Source organism: Eschrichtius robustus, chromosome 13, assembly GCF_028021215.1.
Source record: "Eschrichtius robustus isolate mEscRob2 chromosome 13, mEscRob2.pri, whole genome shotgun sequence".
Classification (NCBI taxonomy): Eukaryota; Metazoa; Chordata; class Mammalia; order Artiodactyla; family Eschrichtiidae; genus Eschrichtius; species Eschrichtius robustus.
This window is the reverse complement of record NC_090836.1, coordinates 58,504,044-58,524,187: the sequence shown is the minus strand read 5'-3', so window position 1 is coordinate 58,524,187 and position 20,144 is coordinate 58,504,044. Positions and strand designations below refer to the sequence as shown.

Here is a 20,144-nt window from a genome sequence, read left to right as displayed (position 1 = left end):
TTCTCATCCCACCCACATCCATGTAACAGTCCAGGTGGAAAGAGTTGTAAATAATGGCCTCATTTTTTCAGCTCCCAACAGAAGGTGTCCCATCCCTAAGCATTTTATGTGGGACTTTTCAATGGGAAAATGCACCTTACTTAGTATCACTGTGGCCCGACGTTTTGTCTGCCTTGTGAAGTGCACAGAGTGCTATGTACTCAGAGCTCCACTAGAGAGACAATTAAATTAAAACAACCAAAAGTAACCCATCAATTAAATTCCCGCAAGGGGCTGGCTTCTCCTGATTTCTAAGAGAGCCATACCTTTCTTTTAGGAAATTTAAGGGTGAAATAAATACCTCCTTACACATTTTAGCAAATTAAGCCCCAAACAATAAGTTTGACCACTGCTTTTGAAAAGGTCAATTAATATAGCATATCAATACCTTAAATCTTCCCATGGATTCAGAAAATATATGATAGATCATAATACACCATATCTCATATATCTCGTTTAGTCATTCAAATATTTATTGAGTGATGGCTATATAATCTCAAAATATTTAGAAATGAAGGCAAGCTTAAGATTTCTAATATTTCTTTTTCCAGACACTCCTTTCTTCCCCTTTTCTACTAAAAGATTTAGCACTGAGTTGGTGGTTATCTCCAAATTTCAAATTGTTCAAGCTGAGAAAGGCAAAAAGTAGAGATGGTTGACTGGTTGCTGGTTAGGGTTTCTTTTGAGATACAGATTTACGCTCTGCCTTAAACATTGCTTTTTACTTGTGTGTTGTCTTCTTGCTCTTCTAGAAAAAAAAGAAAAACTATCCAAGATGACTGTCACTTACTCCAGTAAAGTAGCAAATGCGACTTTTTTTGGATTTCATAGGTTACTCCTCAAGTGGAGAGGCAGCATCTACAAACTACTATACAGGGAATTTATTGTTTTTGCTGTACTTTACACAGCAATAAGTTTTATGTACAGGTACTTTCCTTTGCATGTGTCCTTAAATGGCCATTAGATAGCATATATGAATACAGTCTCAAAAATCCAAGCCCTCTGGCTGCCGCTGACTTTTGCATTATGTAACCTCCTCCTTTGCATGATCCTCTGTTGCCTACTTCTCCCCAGGACTGGGCATTTTAATCCACACCTAACCATTTTTAGGATGTTAAATAGACTCTAACCGTCATGTTCAGGTGGCTCTCATTCCAGCCCCACTTTAATTGGTCATGATGAGGTATTAGTTGTGCTTCAAGAATTTTGCTATAGGCATAAAATGAAAGATTTATACCTAGAACCTCACTTAGTGATGATTTTGAATGGCAAAGTCCACAGACAAATAATTATTTGTGCTTCTCTGAACTATGTTATTCATAGTTTGAGTTTCTGATTTGACAGCTTGCAGCGACTACCTACATAATTAACATGTTCGTGAATAGTGTGTATCAGGCAACTTTCCTTCTTCTTTCCTGGAATGACGAAATCTTATCCAAGTTGGTGCCCCCAACCTTACCAATATCTCAATTAAAGAAAAGGCCTGAAAACTAATTTATTTTCTTTATATCTTCTGAGTTCAGAGCACATTATATTCATAAAAGATGTTTATTCTTTATAACCTCACAACCTTTGCCTGTCAGATTGACAGGAAATTTGAGCAACATCATGTCCAAGAAATACTTTTATAACTAAAAATTATAATCTTAATAAAATTTTATCAGTATTATAAAAGGGACGCTTTATTAGTTTTTTAAATTAATATTGATTGCATATATTTCTTCCCTGGGGAAAGTTAAAACTTAAAATAGAAAAGCTAAAGGTTTTTGAGGCTGTATTTCCACCTTTTCTGTGTTCATCAGTTTGTTCTTTTTCTTCTGCATACAATGGACAAATTTGTGAATCATTGTTTTCACCTACATTCTTCCTTGCAGTGACAGGACACCATGTGAAGAAGAGGGACGTTAATTTGGCTAGCTGATAATGACCAAAAGTAGAATAGGAAGAGTTACTTTGCTACATATCAAAACTACAGTTCCAAACAAATGTATATATTGGTATACACTTTGGCAAAATATCTTTACAAGGAAAGTTTTATTAAAAACCTCTAATAATTTTTCAGATTTGTCTTCTAAATACGGTATTATTTTGATGATTTATTTATGTGTCACCTACTCCTTCGGAATATGAAATGGTGGAAGACACATGACGTTTCAGGATAATTGTCTCATTAGTTTATTTTTACTAACGTGAATTTATTGCTGCTACTGCCTCTTAGAATAGAATAGCTCTTAGAACAGTTGCATCGTAGCCAGAAATGCTCCATGGGGCCTTAACTTTGACTCAAATATCTTATTTATACCCCACAAAATTGTATGCACATATGTTTTCTAAAGACCAAAGAGTGCTTACATTTATAACAATAATCATTAGTTCAAGCCATTTTTCATTTTTTAAAGTTCAAATGTAAAAGTTTGTTAAAATAGACCCTTATATGTTGATCAAAGCTCTACCAAGAACTACAGGTTGAATCTGTCGAGAAAGTCAGACATACCTGTAGACAAATACAGACACAGTTTCATTCTCATGTCTACTAATGATGCTAAGTTTTTTAATCCTGTTATAAGCAAATAGTTATACCTAGCAAAAAAATCATAAGACAGAACCAGAATTCACTAGTTTGATTATATATCTTTTTATTTTGGGATGGATTTGACAAAATACTCGCTGTGGTACTTTCTAGCTAGTAAAATTTCTATGTGTCTATCAGCTAAATATTTTTTCCTTTGGCCAACTATTAATAGTAACAACCACTTTATTATTGATTAAGTGTGACACCATATGCTAAGTGGTTTTATATATCATATATTCTTTAATCCTCATAACATTCCTGATACATATCAATAGGTATTAATTATCCCCATTTACAAATGAGAAAACTGAGACTCAGAGAGATTTAAAAATATGCTCCAAATCCAAATCTGTAAGTGGCAGATCTGGGATTCAAACCTGGCTCTGTTAAACCCTACGGTCTGTGCTCTCTGCATGTAAATTCTCTCTGATCATTTTTATTTGAGTACCAGAAACCATTCTGGCTGTGACTTGTCATCAGCATGACCTTGATAGGCCTGTCCACCAGGTGATGCCTCTCTTGTCAGCTTTTCTTGATTTCAGAATTTCTGACACCTCTTCCAAGCTGAGGCAGGAACTCCAAGCCCACCCTGCACCCACACACCTCCTTGGTCAGCACCACCTCCCAGGTCTTCATCTGCAGTCTGATCGGTGGCTCACTGTCACCTCATTATCCCTCTGCGTCCTTCTTCAAAGCTCTACTGACCCAAATAGGCCTCTGACCCATGCTATGATGAGTGTTTCCAAGGGATTCCTTCCTCCCTTGGAAAAGCTGCATTCATTCATTTATTCAAATTCATCTGTGTTTTCTTTCTGGATTTTGATCATTATTATTAGCCTGCCTTGAGATAGTTCTTCTGATTCTGAATCTCCTCCTTGCAACATAAATACCAATAATAGCTTCATTAAATGGATTTATGTTTAACAATACCAGAAAATGGGTTTGTGTCAGATCCATAATATAAATTTTTATATTTATACTATAGAAATAAAAACCCACCAAACATAATTATAAAAATTTCACTACTAATTGTTAAATCTGTGTTGTTTTATATTTTAAATGTATATTTTTAATTTTGAAAATTTTTTTAAAGATTTTTTTTTTTTGATATGGACCATTTTTAAAGTCTTTATTGAATTTGTTACAATATTGCTTCTGTTTTATGTTTTGGTGTTTTGGCCCCAAGGCACGTGGGATCTTAGCTCCCTGACCAGGGATCGAGCCCATACCCCATGCATTACAAGGCAAAATCTCAACCACTGGACCGCCAGGGAAGTCCCTTAAATAACTGTAGGCTTTAAAATAAACAGTTATAACATCCTTTGAAGTACAACATGTATAATCAAGAATGTACTAAGTAGCATATTCATGAAAAGTAAGATCAGGATGTAGAATCCAGGGTTATTATTCAATAATTACTTAATAAGTGTAATCCACTTAAGGTACTCCTTTTTAAAGTACATATGATGAATAATTGGAAAATGGACTCTTTTATGAAGTATTTTGCTCTAAATCCAATGCATTAATCATATAAAAATTTTAAAATATGAAGTATTTAAAACTAAAATGGTTACTATGTCCCTCTGTGTAATGACCAACAACATTTATGTACTAAAAACGTTAGTACTTAAAACATTCAGCAGTTAAAAAGGTTTTGAGATACATCAGCTTAGGTAGAAAAGAAAAAGCTATTGCTCCTTAAAAAAAAAACTGAGGTTATTTTCGCTTAATTGTTTGCACTGAATGTCACTTGCAAAGCAGGTGCAGAAGTATAATATCATAAAGGGCTGTGCATTTTATTTTTGCTCCAGATTGTTACTTACAGGAGCCCAAAAACGTTACTTTGAAAAATTATCAATTTACTGTGACAGATATGCTGAACAAATTCCAGTAACCTTTGTGCTTGGTAAGTATAGGTCACACGCAGAATGCAGCCACACAGCTGTCTCCGTTAGGATGACACCAATGACTCTGCATGGGAGTGTTTCCAAGCTGAGAGGCATGCCTGAAAAGTCACTGCTTGCAATAGAACCAGAATCATCCATAAGGTTTACCTCCAAGGCTGCTTTCGCTAAATTAACAACCAACAAGTTTGAGGTAACAATCTGCTCTTGGACAATCCAGCTTTCTTTTCACTAACTCTCCATTTTTGCCGTCAATATTTGAGTTCTAATACCCACTTACTGGGTGCTACAGCATTGCGAGGCACAAATTACATTTTTTTTTCTGGAGGGCAAAATCATCAGATATGGATAACAACCTATTTTTTACACCCCGATTCCTAAAGAAACTAAAATTCTGCTAAAAGCATCAGTGTCAACAATATGTCTACAGTAAGAAATTGCTTTACAATTTCCCGTTATTCTACAGGGTTTTATGTTACTCTGGTGGTGAACCGATGGTGGAACCAGTTTGTGAATCTGCCCTGGCCAGACAGGCTGATGTTTCTCATCTCCAGCAGTGTTCATGGAAGTGACGAGCATGGGCGCCTGCTCCGGAGGACACTGATGCGCTATGTCAACCTCACGTCCCTGCTCATCTTCCGTTCGGTGAGCACGGCTGTGTACAAAAGGTTTCCGACGATGGACCATGTGGTTGAAGCAGGTATTGGAAATGACTTTTCCTTCCATGGGGCTCCTCTTGACCTCGATCAGAACTTTCAAAGTTCCTTTGAAAATGCCTTTTATTTATTCATTCATTCAAGAAACATTTACTGATTACCTATCATGTGCCAGCAACAGTCTTAAGAGGTAAAAATGAATAAGTCATGGTTCCTGCCCTCAAGAATTTTACTTGGGGGGCAGAGCAAAGGAAACAGCAGACAGTCAACCTCAAATTAAGTTGCAAACAGTCACATGGTCCATAATATAATAATTATCATATTTATTCAAACCTTCTGTAATATCACCTTATATTTTCTAGCACTTTACAGTTTATGCACTTTCATAAATATTATTTCATATGGACCTCAAAAAAACCATGAGAGATTCAGAGAGGTTACGACCTGTCCTGGATCACATAGCTCATTAGTGGGAGAGCCAAAATTTCAATTCAGGCTCAGAACTCCTAACTTAATCCTTCCTCCCGCACCTACCAAACACAGCAGATTCTGGTAGGAACCAGAAATGCAGCTTTTCATCTAGGCAGAGCCTGAGAGGTGGCAGTAAAAGGCTGCTTTAGTGGGGGTCTGTTGTCTCTCCTATTCCTCAGAGTAGATGCAGTTTTGTACCTGGGCTTCTGGACACAGGATGCTGAGAACAAATCACGTTTGAAGAATGGTTCTCTTTGGTGTGTTAATACTTAGCAAAGAAGTTGTTAAACCAGCCTTCAAGGGGATGAGGATTAAATGAGATTATTGTTGGCCCGTACAGAATAAAAATGGGTTTTTGTGCTGGGTTGTCTTTGATCCATCTGAGAGTATGCTGGAATGTATAAATGAATATATAGTAGATACAGGAACCATGAGATGATTCTGCCTTTATATTGAGTACAGTCTCAAATTAGGTTGCTTTATCCAGTCTCCTTTTCTGAAATGTCCTTGAAAATATATATATATATTTAAGAGTAGCATGTTTTGTTTGTTTTTGGAGGTTTGGGGGCTTTTGTTTGATTTGGTTTTGTCTTCTCAGATGGCGACATAGATAGTGACTAAGAACACAGAGTAAGAGTTCAAATCCGTCTCTATCGCTTACCGGCTACATGACCTTGTCTGAGTTACTTTACCTTTCTAATGCTTCAGTTCCCTCATCCATAGAGTGAGTTTAGAGTGATTTATAATACCTTTTACCTCATATACCTCATAGGCTTGTTGTGATGATGAAATAAGTTAATATTTGCAGTGCCTAGAGCAGTACCCGGCACATGGTGTGACATGAGTTCTTGTTATTAATAATGAAATCATCTAGTACAACAGCATAACATAGCCCTTTGGTCACTTTAGAAGACTCATTTGATATGACATCCTAGGTCTTCTTGATCCCCTATGACCAGGAGACTGTGAAAGGTAAGGTGGAAATAAGGAAGGAGGAGTGTAGAGGCCATTGTTAGGGCTACAGAGCAAGATGTGAGAAAGTAATGGGGAGCAAGGAGTCGGTTACAGATTCAGATGAAGGGTACAAAGGGCTTGGCAAATGTACAGGTATATTATGATGTAAAACCAGTCGGAACTTAAAAAAAAATTAACTGCCACCCTTCCTCCAAATTTAAAAGTGGAATACTGCATCAGAATGACCAAGTTTAAAATGCCACTTGATAACTTATTTTTCTTACCCTAATGTCTAAAGGATCAAATGTGATAAGCATTTCGACCTCTAAAAAAAGTCCTAAAAACAAACGAGAAACGTTTGGCCCATTCCAAATGGCTGAGTGACAGCTAAAGTTTACTTGGATGAATAAAGGTGACATTTCTGTTAGTCCTGACACATCCTTGGAAAGAAGAAAGCGCATTCTGACAGGAATCGGACTCCAGGCCCAATTCTCAGAGCGAATCTATCCTCTCAGCGTCACCTTCATATTAAAAGCACATGGGGTGGCTGGTGACAGAGAGGCCTTTAGGGCCTCTGGTTAGACGTGAGCTCAACGAGGCCTGAGTTGTGCTCAGGTCTGAGGGGCAAGTAGAAACGGCGAGATGCATGGGAGAATGATCTGAGTTCATTTCCTTTAGGTGCACTTTTCATAATACCGACACTCACTCCCTATCAAACTTACACAAACACCGGTCAGTACTTGCATCGACACTTTCCCCCTTTCCAAGGCATTTGGAACACTCGAATACTTCTCTCTCCCCTACCACCAGTACCCCCAACCATTCCAAGGGCATAGGGGAATCATTTGCTCCTTGATGTGCATTTACACGAGTATGTCTCAAGGTGTGATCCACAAACCCATGGGCCCTTTACATCTTGAATAACTTGAGTTGTTTATTTAAAATGCATACTCCTGGGACTTCCCTGGTGGCACAGTGGTTAAGAATCCACCTGCCAATGCAGGGGACGCGGGTTCGAGCCCTGGTCCGGGAAGATCCCACATGCCGTGGAGCAACTAAGCCCATGCGCCGCAACTACTGAGCCTGCACTCTGGAGCCCGCGAGCCACAACTACTGAAGCCCAAGTGCCTAGAGCCTAAGCCACCACGATGAGAAGCCAACGCACTGCAACAAAGAGTACCCCCGCTCACCACAACTAGAGAAAGCCCGTGCACAGCAATGAAGACCCAACGCAGCCAAAAATAAATAAATAAATAAATAAAATTTATTAAAAAAAAATAAAATAAAATAAAATGCATACTCCTGAGCCCCAGGTCAGACCTACTGAATCAGAACCATTGTATGTAAGGCCTGGAAAACCTGCATTTAAACATGCTCTTATGTTGCTCTTTTTATACACTGAAGTTTGAGAAGTAAGGAGTCTTTTCTGGGATGCTCATTTTTTTAACCCTTTTTCTCACCCCCGGGGGTAAAAGGCTTTGGCATTCGCCAAATAATTCATTACTAATAACAAAACCGCAACAGTTAAGAAAAGGGTGAATTCAAGGTTTCGACCATGCTGGAGGCTCCAGAAGTGCTCTGGATGGTAGCCGCTGAGCACTCTGCTCAGAGACTACCATCTAGGGGACCTGAACCTGGTCCTGACTGGACACAACGAGCATCATTCTCACTTCAAGGTTTTGGTCAGCTTTTGTGCCGCGTCTGAAGGAGAAAGAGTACTGAGGGCGACAGGAGGGGGCTGAAGCCTTGGCAGGCGCCCTCTGGGGCCATCACTGATGATTGCAGTGTAAAGGTCTCTACTACTTTCTTTCACCCCTAAGTGTTTTCTCGAAAGGCAGAAGAAGGGGTAGTGGACCAGCATGTGCCCACAGGAATGCAAGGATTGCATGCTAGGTGGTGGGACAAAGGTTCTGAGCCACTGCCTTCCAAGCTGGGGGACACGCTTCACAGGCAGGGTCCTTCCTGGTCTGCCTCACGGCCACCCACATGGATGGGCACAGACTCTCTGTCGGCTGGCCGCACAGACTTACCAGACTTCCTGCTCCCCAACAGAGAAGGCCAACTCAGTCTGCACGTGGGGTCAGTTTCCAAGCTCTCCCAACTGGGTGCGTGTCTCCACCTCTCTCTGTCTGTCCTTGGCCTGTGCCAACGTTTCTGGGAAGAACAGGAAGTTCAGGGATGGCGGAAAGTGTTTGGCAGGTGCCCTGAGCCCAGAGCCAGGGCACCTGCTCCGCCTGAGGGCAGAGAGGGCTGGTAGTAAAGCACAGGGGCCCCAAAAGTGTAGGGGCAAAGGCAGGAGGCAATGCTGAGGGCGCAAAAAAACCTCTTGTCAGGTGACTCCCTACATAAACCCACCTGTCAGGGAAAGTACATGTGCTCAAACTTCAGTGCGCTTTAGATAGTGTTAAAAAATCAATACTGCTAAAAACGCAGATCCGAAGACACCACTCCCAGAGATTCTGATTCAGTAGGTCTAGGCTGGGGTCCAGGAATCAGTGTATTTAACAAGCCCCTGGAGACTTTGAGGAAGGGGGTCCCTGGATCACACTCTGAGAAACAGGGGGCTTTAAGGCAATGGGAGTTTCCCTCCAAACTCTTTGTATTGCTTCAGGGAGGGTCCCTGTCACAAAGATTCACGACTAGCAGGAGAAAAAGAGTGAGAGGACGGAGAGAATGAAGATCAGCATCTCCTTCTGAAGCATCTGGCAATTGCTTGACTACAGCTGGTGAGCTAGGTCACTTACCCGCCGGTCCCTGACATTCCTTGCTGTTAAGCTGGACACTCAAGTTACATTATTCTGGGAAATACATACGCTTTGATGTTACAGGTTACATTTCTCAAATTAAAAATTAAAATTTCTTTATTTATGCTCCCATGAAAATAGAAATGTAACAACTGAATGCAAAATAATGTCTATTATGCTGGAAATTCCCTGAACTGGTCTGTTATCAAACAGTTACTTCGCAGAGGAGCTGTAACCCAGGAGTCTCTGTTATTTTCCCTCTTGGCTACAAGCCTGCCCTGGAAAATTCCAGTCGTTTCAATCACCTGCCTTGGAAGATGTCACTCATTCTAAGTCAAGTCACGTGCACAATTCCAGATCTTTGCCAATTTAAGTGAAGGCCTTAATTGGGTGCTTACAGTTATGGTATGGGACTGAATCAAAACATTTTATCTGGGGTTTCACAGTGATCAGGAGAGAAAACATTTCCCTTCAAAATTCTTCACCAGAAGCACAAAAAAAGGAAATGGGAAATTATATGCGTTCCTCTAAAAGAAACGTTACTAAATCTGTTACTAAATCTGTCATGCTTTTGCTCATTTAACAAAGATTTACTGAGTGTATACGGTACGCTAGGCATTGTGCTGAGCACTGGAGCACAGCTGAAAGCAAGGTCCCTGTCCTCGAGCATCAGTAAAGATTACTACAAATGTTTTCTTCTATGAATCATTTTCAGAGACAAGCACAAATATATTTACAGCTGAACTTCACATCACTCCATTGCATTTCTATTTCTCTAAAATAGTTTCCTTCTGTGCTTGGTAGCCTGTAAGAGTGGTTAGAAGACAGTAAAATTTAAGGAAAGGACACTGTTTTGTTTTCTTAAAGGCCTGGAATCTTAACATGAAGTTCCTTGAGCTTCTGCCCTGACGAGAGAAGCCTGTGGAGACCCCATCAGGATTCTTAGTGACATACACTTAACAGGCATAAATACAACTGAACGAGCTCCCAATTGTCAAGTGACTGTTGAGATAAAAGTTCTAACTTTAGATGCACTGGCTGGAAGGCTAGCCCCACATTTAGATCATTTAATCTGTAATCTTCTCTCGTTAAGTAAAATCGAATGGATTTTGTATAATATTGACTTTCTGCCCTGTGATCTGCTGTTCACGTTTTTCCTGATGCATTCTGTGCTGCTGGGGTTCCCTGGTCTCTGAAATCTCCCACTGCTCTGTGTTACAGGAGAGATGATCAAGGGGATGGTGGTATTCATGGCTGTGCCAGTTTTTCCTCTGTTGGCTGAACTTTTACAGGCTGAGTCAGTTACCCCTATAGTCTCACGTGATGAGCCCAGAACAGACTGAATGTCGTCTTGTGAGTGCAACTTGACTCACCCATGCACACTGGCTCTTCATGGGAGAGAAAGTACACACCTCCTTGAATTAGTGCCATGGATGGGCAGTCTCAGCCCAATGTTTGAAGGTTCACCACAGCTCTGTTTTAGGAGTTAAATCATGGCTCGCCAATCAATGCTTCTCAAAGGATGATCGCAGACCACCACATTCATCGAATTATCAAGGGTGCTTATTTAAATTGCAGGTTCCCAGACAGCCTATGAAATTTGAATCTCTGGGGCTTGAGACCCAGAAATCCACTTCTTTTTTTTTTTAAATTTATTTATTTATTTTTGGCTGTGTTGGGTCTTCATTTCTGTGCGAGGGCTTTCTCCAGTTGTGGCAAGCGGGGGCCACTCTTCATCGCGGTGCGCGGGCCTCTCACTATCGCGGCCTCTCTTGTTGTGGAGCACAAGCTCCAGACGCGCAGGCTCAGTAATTGTGGCTCACGGGCCTAGTTGCTCCGCGGCAAGTGGGATCTTCCCAGACCAGGGCTCGAACCCGTGTCCCCTGCATTAGCAGGCAGATTCTCAACCACTGCGCCACCAGGGAAGCCCCCAGAAATCCACTTCTAAAACAAGCTCCCCAGAATCACTATGTTTGAGCCAGAACAAGGATGTTAATGGCCAGCTTGCTGTGTGACTCTGTACTACGTGCAGTTGTTCCCAAACTTTGTTACAAGATGGAGTCACTAGGGATCTTTTAAGAATACTTATGGTGCCTCACACCCCCAGACACTAGGATTCAATAGGTGTACGGTGCAACCTGGGCATCAGGAGTTTTTTAAGCTCCCCAGACCATTCTAATGCGCAGCAAAGTCTAGGAACCACTGCACCACAGCGCATCTATTAACTCCTCCAACTTTATCTGCAAATTGCCTCAGATCTATTTACCCAAAGCAAATGGAATTCTGGGCCTCCTGGGCAGGCCAGGAGTTAAGAGCACTGATTTTGTGAATGATATTTCCTGTGCGTCATGTGTAGAAGGCAGTGAACTACCAAATAGGATACTAATTTAGAGACAGGAATACGGCTGACTAGAGATGTTTCACTCGTGTTTGACTCATTAGGAGAAGAGGAGTTTCTCTGTCTCCGTTCAGCATTGCTAACCCGGAAACTGATCTTACTCAACCATATCCTATTTCAAGCTTTTCAAACTGTGGGTTGTAACTTATTATTGGGTTCTTAAATCATTTCAATGGCTTTGAGCCAGCATTTTTTATGGAATGGAATGGAACAGAACAGAAAATATCAGAGAGCACCTCACACAGAAGAGCCAATAATTGTTCTGGGAACCACAAATATATCTTACTGTGGTTCATGGTTAAAAAAATATATATCTGAATACTGCCCTCCACAATGCCTTCACAGTGTGATTGCATCTCTCTCTCAATCCCATTTTGCCTCGCTTTGATTTTCCTGGTTGACAGGGATTTCTAAATTTCTACCATTGAATTTAAAGAATGGCTGCAGTTGAATCTGGTGGCTTCATTCCATTCATCTGGAAAGTACAGAGAGGAAAATGAGCCAGGCTTGTTGCAATGTGCCTGAAAAAGTCATCTCTGAGAAGGGCTAAGATGCTGAATGCACAACTTTCTCTTTCAGAAAGAATTGGCAATAGACCCATCCTGCCTAAAAGTTTTGAGAAGCAGAGCTTTTAGCTCTTCTCCTAATAGAGTCTCATGTACGCACTCTGCTTTAAAGGCAAAAGACATCTGCCTCAGCTTCAACCGAATCTGCGATTACCGGAATATTGTTTATTAATGGACTTAATTGGTCCTTTGGTTTGAAGGCAATAAAATTTTGCCTTAAAGTAGCAGATCCTACTCCGTCAAACCACAATTCACGACACAAGTAAATACAAACATATGTGTGTGTGTGTGTGTGTGTTTGTGTGTGTGTATATATGTATATATATATATATATATTTTTTTTTTTTTACTCTGATTTGAAATATTAGAAAGGGTTCTTTGGGATATGCAATATGAAATTTGCTGAGCAGAGCTGAACTAGCCAGAAAACCAGAAGGAAAAAAGATAGCAAGAGAAATTCAAGGCAAATGTAATGGCAAGATATTGAATAAAATAGCAACGTCAGGGTGTGGATAGGGTCTGAGGGAGCGTGGCATGAAGACAGACATGTGGAGGAGACAGGGTAGTGTGAGCACCAGCCAACTGATGGTGTAGCCAAACTGTAGCAAATCAACACCTGTGGTTAACGTAGCCTTAGAGACGAGGATAATGACCACATTCTGAATATATCATCAGTCTCTGGTTAAAATGGCCTGAGGCACTGATGAGGATAACATTCCATGTAATAACAAATGCTCTTTGAATTGATTTGATTAACAATCTAGACTTTTCTTTCAGTGGACCAACAACTCAATTTCCAAAGATGGGGTTACTTTGGATAAGATGTGTAACCCTGCAGGAAATAACAAAAATTATTCTGCCTGTACACTCTTGGAGGATACATTAATGTCTAGTTCATCTTTCACAGCACCTAGTAAAGTACGCAATAAATTTGGGCTGAACATTTAAACCCCCCCCCCCACCACCACCGCGCTTTCCTAGCTCTACATGTCCCTTTCCAATCAGTGGGTGTGCTACACGGCAGGGACTGGGGGGAGGTTACCTAACTCTCGCTTTAGGGTTTGCATTAAATTAACCCTCACTCTGCATATTTGCTTTTTGCTAAGAAGCCAAGAAAGGACCTGCCAGCATAAGTTGATCCATATTCCTAAATAAAAAATAACCAGAGGTAAAGTTATTCTTTGGTCAAATGACAGAGATCGCAGCCAGTATATAAATGCAGTCATTTTTGGAAACTGCACTATAAATCCCAAGACTATAACTGTTAGACAACTGATATGCAATGTCTGAGAATAGTCTTCCAGGGAAAAGGTGAAGGGTTGCTAGTCTTCAAGCACAGAGCCAAGACAGGTTAAGTTCATCTATTAACTTCTTATCATCAGATTTAATCATACTCTGCAAGTCTTTTAAAAAACCAAACAGATTATCTAGATCATGCAACAACTTTGAAATGCACTGAGAAACAAGACAAGAATTCTCAGACTCATTCTTATTATTTGACCACCAGAGAGAGTCCAATTCCCCAGGCATGGGCAGACCCCTTCAAAGCTAATATAAATAACCTGAGTTTTATCTAAAACTAGTCTCTTGTTGGTAAATATTGGCTCTGTAGTTGTTACTGTTTATTTCAAATACTGAATAAACAGAATCTTCTTTCAGTGGGGCAGTGATTTTTGAACATTGCTGTAGGTCAGAATTTCCTGCAGAGCTTGGTAAACATGTAAATGCCTGGACCCAATTTCATTAAATTACCCAGGAAGATTAAAAGAATGCTTACACCTGGACCTCACTCTAGACCAACTGAATCAGAATCTCAGGGCATAAGGTGAAGGCACTGGTATTTTCTAAAAGGCATTCAGGATAAGGCAAAGGTGCAACACTGGGTCAAGAATTCCTGCCCTATTGAGTCTGGTTTAGCAGGTGATGGTAGAGCCTAGCCCTCTCCATATATAATAGGTGTCACAAGTGATTGAGACACCCACGACCTGTAGACCATATTCTCAAAACACTGGCCTGGATCACATCAAGTATCTAGGTAACTCCAAAGCTCTATGGGTCAGTGACTTTCAAAATGGCACATCTCACTTCTCCTTTGAGTTCTTTTCTGTTACAGCAACACCTCTTAAATAAAACTCAGTCCACATGGTAAGGAGGGAGGATTACTTTAAGCAGGAAAACCAGATTCATAAACCAATTACAGATGGTTAAGGATACAAACTGTGTCACATTAGGACAAAAGTTGATTTTCATCTGAATGTGTTAGAATTTCATAAGCAAATGATTGCATTTCTGAATCAAAAGTAACTCAAAATTCATATCTAACAAAAATCAGTTTTAGAAACAAGCTTTAATTCAGAAAGCATTTATACTAAATCATAATGAACATTTAAAAGTCCACTTAAAAAGTCAAGGTGGGGGGACTTCCCTGGTGGTCCAGTGGTTAAGAATCTGCCTTCTAATGCAGGGGATACGGGTCTGATCCCTGGTCAGGGAACTAAGATCTCACATGCCACGGGGCAACTAAGCCCTTGCACCGCAACTACTGAGCCTGTGTGCCACAGTGAAAGATCCCGTGTGCCGCAACTGACCCGATGAAGCCAAAAAAAATAATAATAAATAAATAAAAGAAATGATTCCTCATGCCCCTATATAATCCTTTTTAAAAAAAGTCAAGGTGGTAAGTACAAGGAGAGTCACTGCAGCATTATTTTTAGTAGCAAAAAAATTAAAACAACTTAAAACTCTATTCAAAAGAGGACTACTTACATAAAATACTATACACAGTTAACTAGAATGCAGCCATTAGAAAGAATGGGACTTCCCTGGTGGCACAGTGGTTAAGAATCCGCCTGCCAATGCAGGAGACATGAGTTCGAGTCCTGGTCCAGGAAGATCCCACATGCCACAGAGCAACTAAGCCCTTGCGCCGCAACTACTGAGCCTGTGCTCTAGAGCCTGCGAGACACAACTCCTGAAGCCCATGTGCCACAACTACTGAAGCTGGCGTGCATACCGCCCGTGCTCCACAGCAAGAGAAGCCAACGCAATGAGAAGCCCGCGCAACGCAACGAAGAGTAGCCCCCGCTCGCTGCAACTAGAGAAATCCCGCGCGCAGCAACAAAGACCGAACACAGCCAAAATATAAAAATAAGTAAATAAATTTATTTAAAAAATTGTTTTTAAATAAAAAGAATGCTGCTGCTCTCTCTATATTAACAAAAAAAGATCTCCAAGATATAACTTGAAAAACAGAAGCAAATGGCAGATAAGTATGGAGTATAAAGTCATTTGTGTTTTTAAAAATTTGGCCTATATGAAATCCGTGATATTTCTCTGGAAAGATACACAATAACCTGGTTGTAGTGATTTCCTTCAGGGAGGGAAACCCGTTGGGAAAATGAGACTTACTTTCCCCATTAATATTACTTTGGCCCTTTTGAATTTTTGTACCATTTGAGTTACTTAATCAATTAAAAAAAAAAAAAAAAAGGGTCTGGGGAATTCCCTGATGGTACAGTGGTTCGGACTCTTCGCTTCCACTGCAGGGGGCACGGGTTCGATCCCTGGTTGCGGAAATAAGATTCTGAATGCCGCATGGTGCAGCCAAAAAAAAAAACAAAAATCACAGAATAATTGGTAATTAAATCATGATTTTAACTCTAAAAAAAAATAAATAAAACATCAAGTGTAAATTGCAAGCTTTTGAAGACATCTTTATATGAACAAACCCTGATACATAGTAGACATTCAATAAATGTTAATAAACCTGCTACCTTATTCCTCCTCTCCTATTATTCAAATCTCTTCTTTCTCTGGTGTGCAGGTGGTGGGGGTGTGAATAAAAGTGCACATAATATATTATTGGCACTTACTGAGTGCTAAGTATGTGCGAAGCATTATGTTAACCTTTTGACGTATGTTCCTCATCTCAGGTAATTCTACAACACCCCTGTGAAGTAGATATTATCATCTCTTTTACGCATGAGAAAACTGAGGCTCAGAGAGGTCACTGCAAACTCAAGCAAACTGTGTTATACACACACACACACACAGAGGCACACAAAAATCAAAGAAGCACTTTTAAAGTATATGCGAGGGCTTCCCTGGCGGCGCAGTGGTTAAGAATCCACCTGCCGATGCAGGGGACACGGGTTCATGCCCTGGTCCGGGTAGATCCCACATGCCGCGGAGCAACTAAGCCCGTGCAACACAACTACTGAGCCTGCGCTCTACAGCCCGAGAGCCACAACTACTGAGCCCGCGCACCTAGAGCCCGTGTTCCACAACAAGAGAAGCCACCGCAATGAGAAGCACGTGCACCGCAAGGAAGAGTTAACCCCTGCTCGCCGCAACTAGAGAAAGCCCGCGCACAGCAACAAAGACCCAACGCGGCCAAAAATAAAATAAATAAAATAAATAATAAAATTTTTAAAAAGTACATGCGAAATGCTGTGGGGACTACGAAGATAATATGCTCTTTGCCCTTCCAAAGGGTCTTAGCCGGGGAAACATTTGTGTCTAACATGATCATAATACAAGGCAAGAGAGAGCACTGGTGGAGCTTTGAAGGGGAGAAATCCCTGGGGAAGGAGAAGGAAGGAATCAAGGAAGGCTTCGCAGAAGAGGTCCTGGTTAATTAGGAGTTTGAAAGGAGGGGTCAGGATGAAATGTTATGCGATTCATATGTTCAGCACTGTACTAAGTGCTTTGTATACATTATCACGTTTTATTCTTTTAATCCAAACAATTCTAAGTATTCTTGTTCCCAATTTTAGATGAATAAACCAAAACCTAAAGAAGAGACCTTCCCCAGATGTCCTAGTCCACATTTAATGTCACCTTACTTCCTACTGGCCGCCTCTGTTAGGGATTGCTCACATGCATTGCCTCCTATACCGATATATAACTTGTGTGTGTGTGTGCATGTGTGCATGCGCGCTCGTGAGTACATATTCCTTATCTCTGATACAAGTAAAAACTACTTGAGACAGGAACCTTTATTTTATATTTCTTGAATATCCCCCATTATATGCTCACATAGTAGACACTGAAATATATAGGGTAATATATTAGCGCTAAACCAAGTCTGTATAATCTAGCTATTTTTATTTTGTGTAAAGGTTTTATGACAGCAGATGAAAGAAAATTATTTGAACACCTCAAATCTCCTCATCTGAAATACTGGGTTCCATTCATCTGGTTTGGAAATCTTGCAGCTAAAGCCCGGAAGGAAGGTAGAATCAGAGACAGTGTTGATCTGCAATCATTGATGACTGTAAGTACATAGTAAACTGTCAGTAAAAGATGCTAATCAGAGACCAACAGGGACCTGGATGCAACAGGTTGGACCTGGACGAGTCCAATTTGTTCAATCCTGGTTCCAAAGGAACCAGAAAGACTGGGCTAGTATCAGAACCCTCAAATGCAGGAGGAGAATAGTACACAGTTTAACTCAGATTGATTGGAGGTGGTTGCTTAGAGGCTCTGTTTTAAACAGAAGTAGGCTTTGTAATAGGCTCTGTAAGAAAATGTTCTTTGATTGATCAGCAACGTCTGCCAGGGCTCGGAAGGATCTGGCGCCCTCAAGGCATATTTGCCATCCCTAGCTCCAGGATCCCAGACCAAATCTGGAGTAGAAATAAACACCCCCAGTCAGTTCCCCAAAATCGGAATATCCCAAGGTTAACCCAGCTTTCCAGATGCTCCAGGAAACAAGACTGTGTTTTCATTAAATGAAATAATCCTGAATTCATTTGAGAAACAAATTTATAGAAGGGCTAGAGAGATTTGTGCCATGACAGTCTCCTGCCTCGAGTAGGCAAAAAGGAGTGAATGATTTAAAAACAGCTCCCAATTTAACGTATACTTTCTCCCAGTCTTAAATAATAACTTACGTTCAATAGAGAAAAAAGAAATCAATGGATCCCAGTCCTTTCTGCTTTAAACAGGGATAGATTTTCTGTCAATAGAAGCATTCTAAAGTCTTCATTTGTTGGGGGAACGGTTTAGGATGTATTTAGTTCTTTTTTCTAAGATCTACAGTAAGCATGTTTTCAAAAGCAATCGAGGAAACAAAAAATAATCTGCTCTCCACATAATTTAGAAATGATTTATTTAAAATATTAACCACTGCCTTCCTACCACCACTTGGGGCCAATATATATGTTGGAAATTATGAATTCAATAGAGTAGGGGATATTTCTATACAGTCCTGATTTATCTTAATGTTTTTTAAAATGTCCAACTGTACTCAATCCCTTTTGCACATTGTTGAATTATGTTGATAGCTTGTCATTTTCAAAATTTTCATTTTGGAGTGGATTTCAGAACCAATTTCTAGCCTTTCAAAGTCACTCTCATCATTTTACAGGTGTATTCCTAAAAGTCATGGCCATATTCTGAATCCCAGTAAATATTTATTACCACACCCATCACCTTAGTAAATCGTGTTTAATTTGTTTCTGGCTTAGGAAATGAACCGATTTCGCTCCTGGTGCAGCCTCTTATTTGGTTATGACTGGGTTGGGATTCCGCTGGTTTACACCCAGGTATCAAATCCTTGGCACGTGATTTTTCTTTCTACTTGCCCACTTTGGCATGCTGTCTCTCTCGGGCAGCCAGCGCTGTGCTCTCACTTGGGTTTCTCTCTGTTTCAGGTTGTCACGCTAGCTGTCTACACCTTCTTCTTTGCGTGCCTGATTGGACGCCAGTTTTTGGATCCCACCAAAGGCTACTCAGGGCATGACTTAGATCTTTACATTCCGATCTTTACTCTCCTACAATTCTTCTTCTATGCAGGATGGCTCAAGGTAGCCAACAGTCTCAGTGCCTGAGACCTGCTCTGTAATCTCCGTCATGTTCCAAACTCTGCACACTGATCCCTTACTGAATCACTCATTCATGAGTGAGTCAAAGGTAGATTTAACATTTAATAGCTCAGAGATGTTATTAGTTTTCAACCAGGCATTAAAGTGGCAGGGATGTGGTGAGTACTGTACTGTAGGGGTCTGAAGCAGCTCATTTATGCAGACGCTACTCTTTTATGGCCACTGATTGTTTTAAGTCTTTGTGTGCTCGCATTAGGATTACAATAATGTAATTAAAGTAATAAGTGTACCTGCATTGATATTTTATACCACAACAAGCAACTAAGCAGAGTAAAAGAGAGTGAATAAGAAGCCTTGTATCTCAGACTTAAGCATTAATATTATATTATTATCTTGGTTCTGCTCAACTCTGTAGATAGTTAGCTTCTATTCCCTGAAATCCCACTAGCTGTGCCACGACATTAAATGCATTCCATTTTCAAAACCAGAACTGAGACTCAAAGGAATTCATCGGAATCAAAACCAGAAATCCCAGGATTAATGACAATATTTGGTTTGCCAGGAAATTAAAAACAGGTCAGACCAGTGAAAACAACTAGTCCAATCATCTGTGTAGAATTTTATTTGTTCCTGCTACCATCTCCCCCCAACCCCAGATGTATGTAAAAGTATCAGAGGCCTGATTCTTCCATCTCTTTTGTATGTGACAGAAAAAGATCAAAGACAATGGCTTCATTAAGTTAATTGAAATCTAAAGACAGTTTGAAAATAATTTTAATAAAATAGAATTTCAAATGTTTGACCTTCCAAACTGCCACAGCGCACCGTCGAGGCCTTTCAGGTTGTGGAAGCATTTTCTCTGCAGATGCCTTTACTTTCATTGGTTTGAATTTTAACCAGGAAAAATAAATATGTTGGCACTTCAAGTTATCCTCCAAAGAGTAAAGGCATTTCCTTTACAAATGGCAAAAACATTTTTAACCAGATGACAGTGACTCAATTATTTTTACCCA

At 40.3% G+C, this 20,144-nt stretch overlaps 1 protein-coding gene across 1 annotated transcript; it reads left to right on the top strand.

Moving 5' to 3' along the window:
- The first annotated feature begins 5,052 nt into the window (after positions 1 to 5,052).
- Positions 5,053 to 12,373, top strand: BEST3 (bestrophin 3). The gene is made up of 2 exons (XM_068560630.1): positions 5,053 to 5,215; positions 12,318 to 12,373. The coding sequence occupies exons 1-2, from the start codon at positions 5,053 to 5,055 to the stop codon at positions 12,371 to 12,373; spliced, it is 219 nt and encodes a 72-aa protein (XP_068416731.1).
- The last annotated feature ends 7,771 nt before the right edge of the window (positions 12,374 to 20,144 follow it).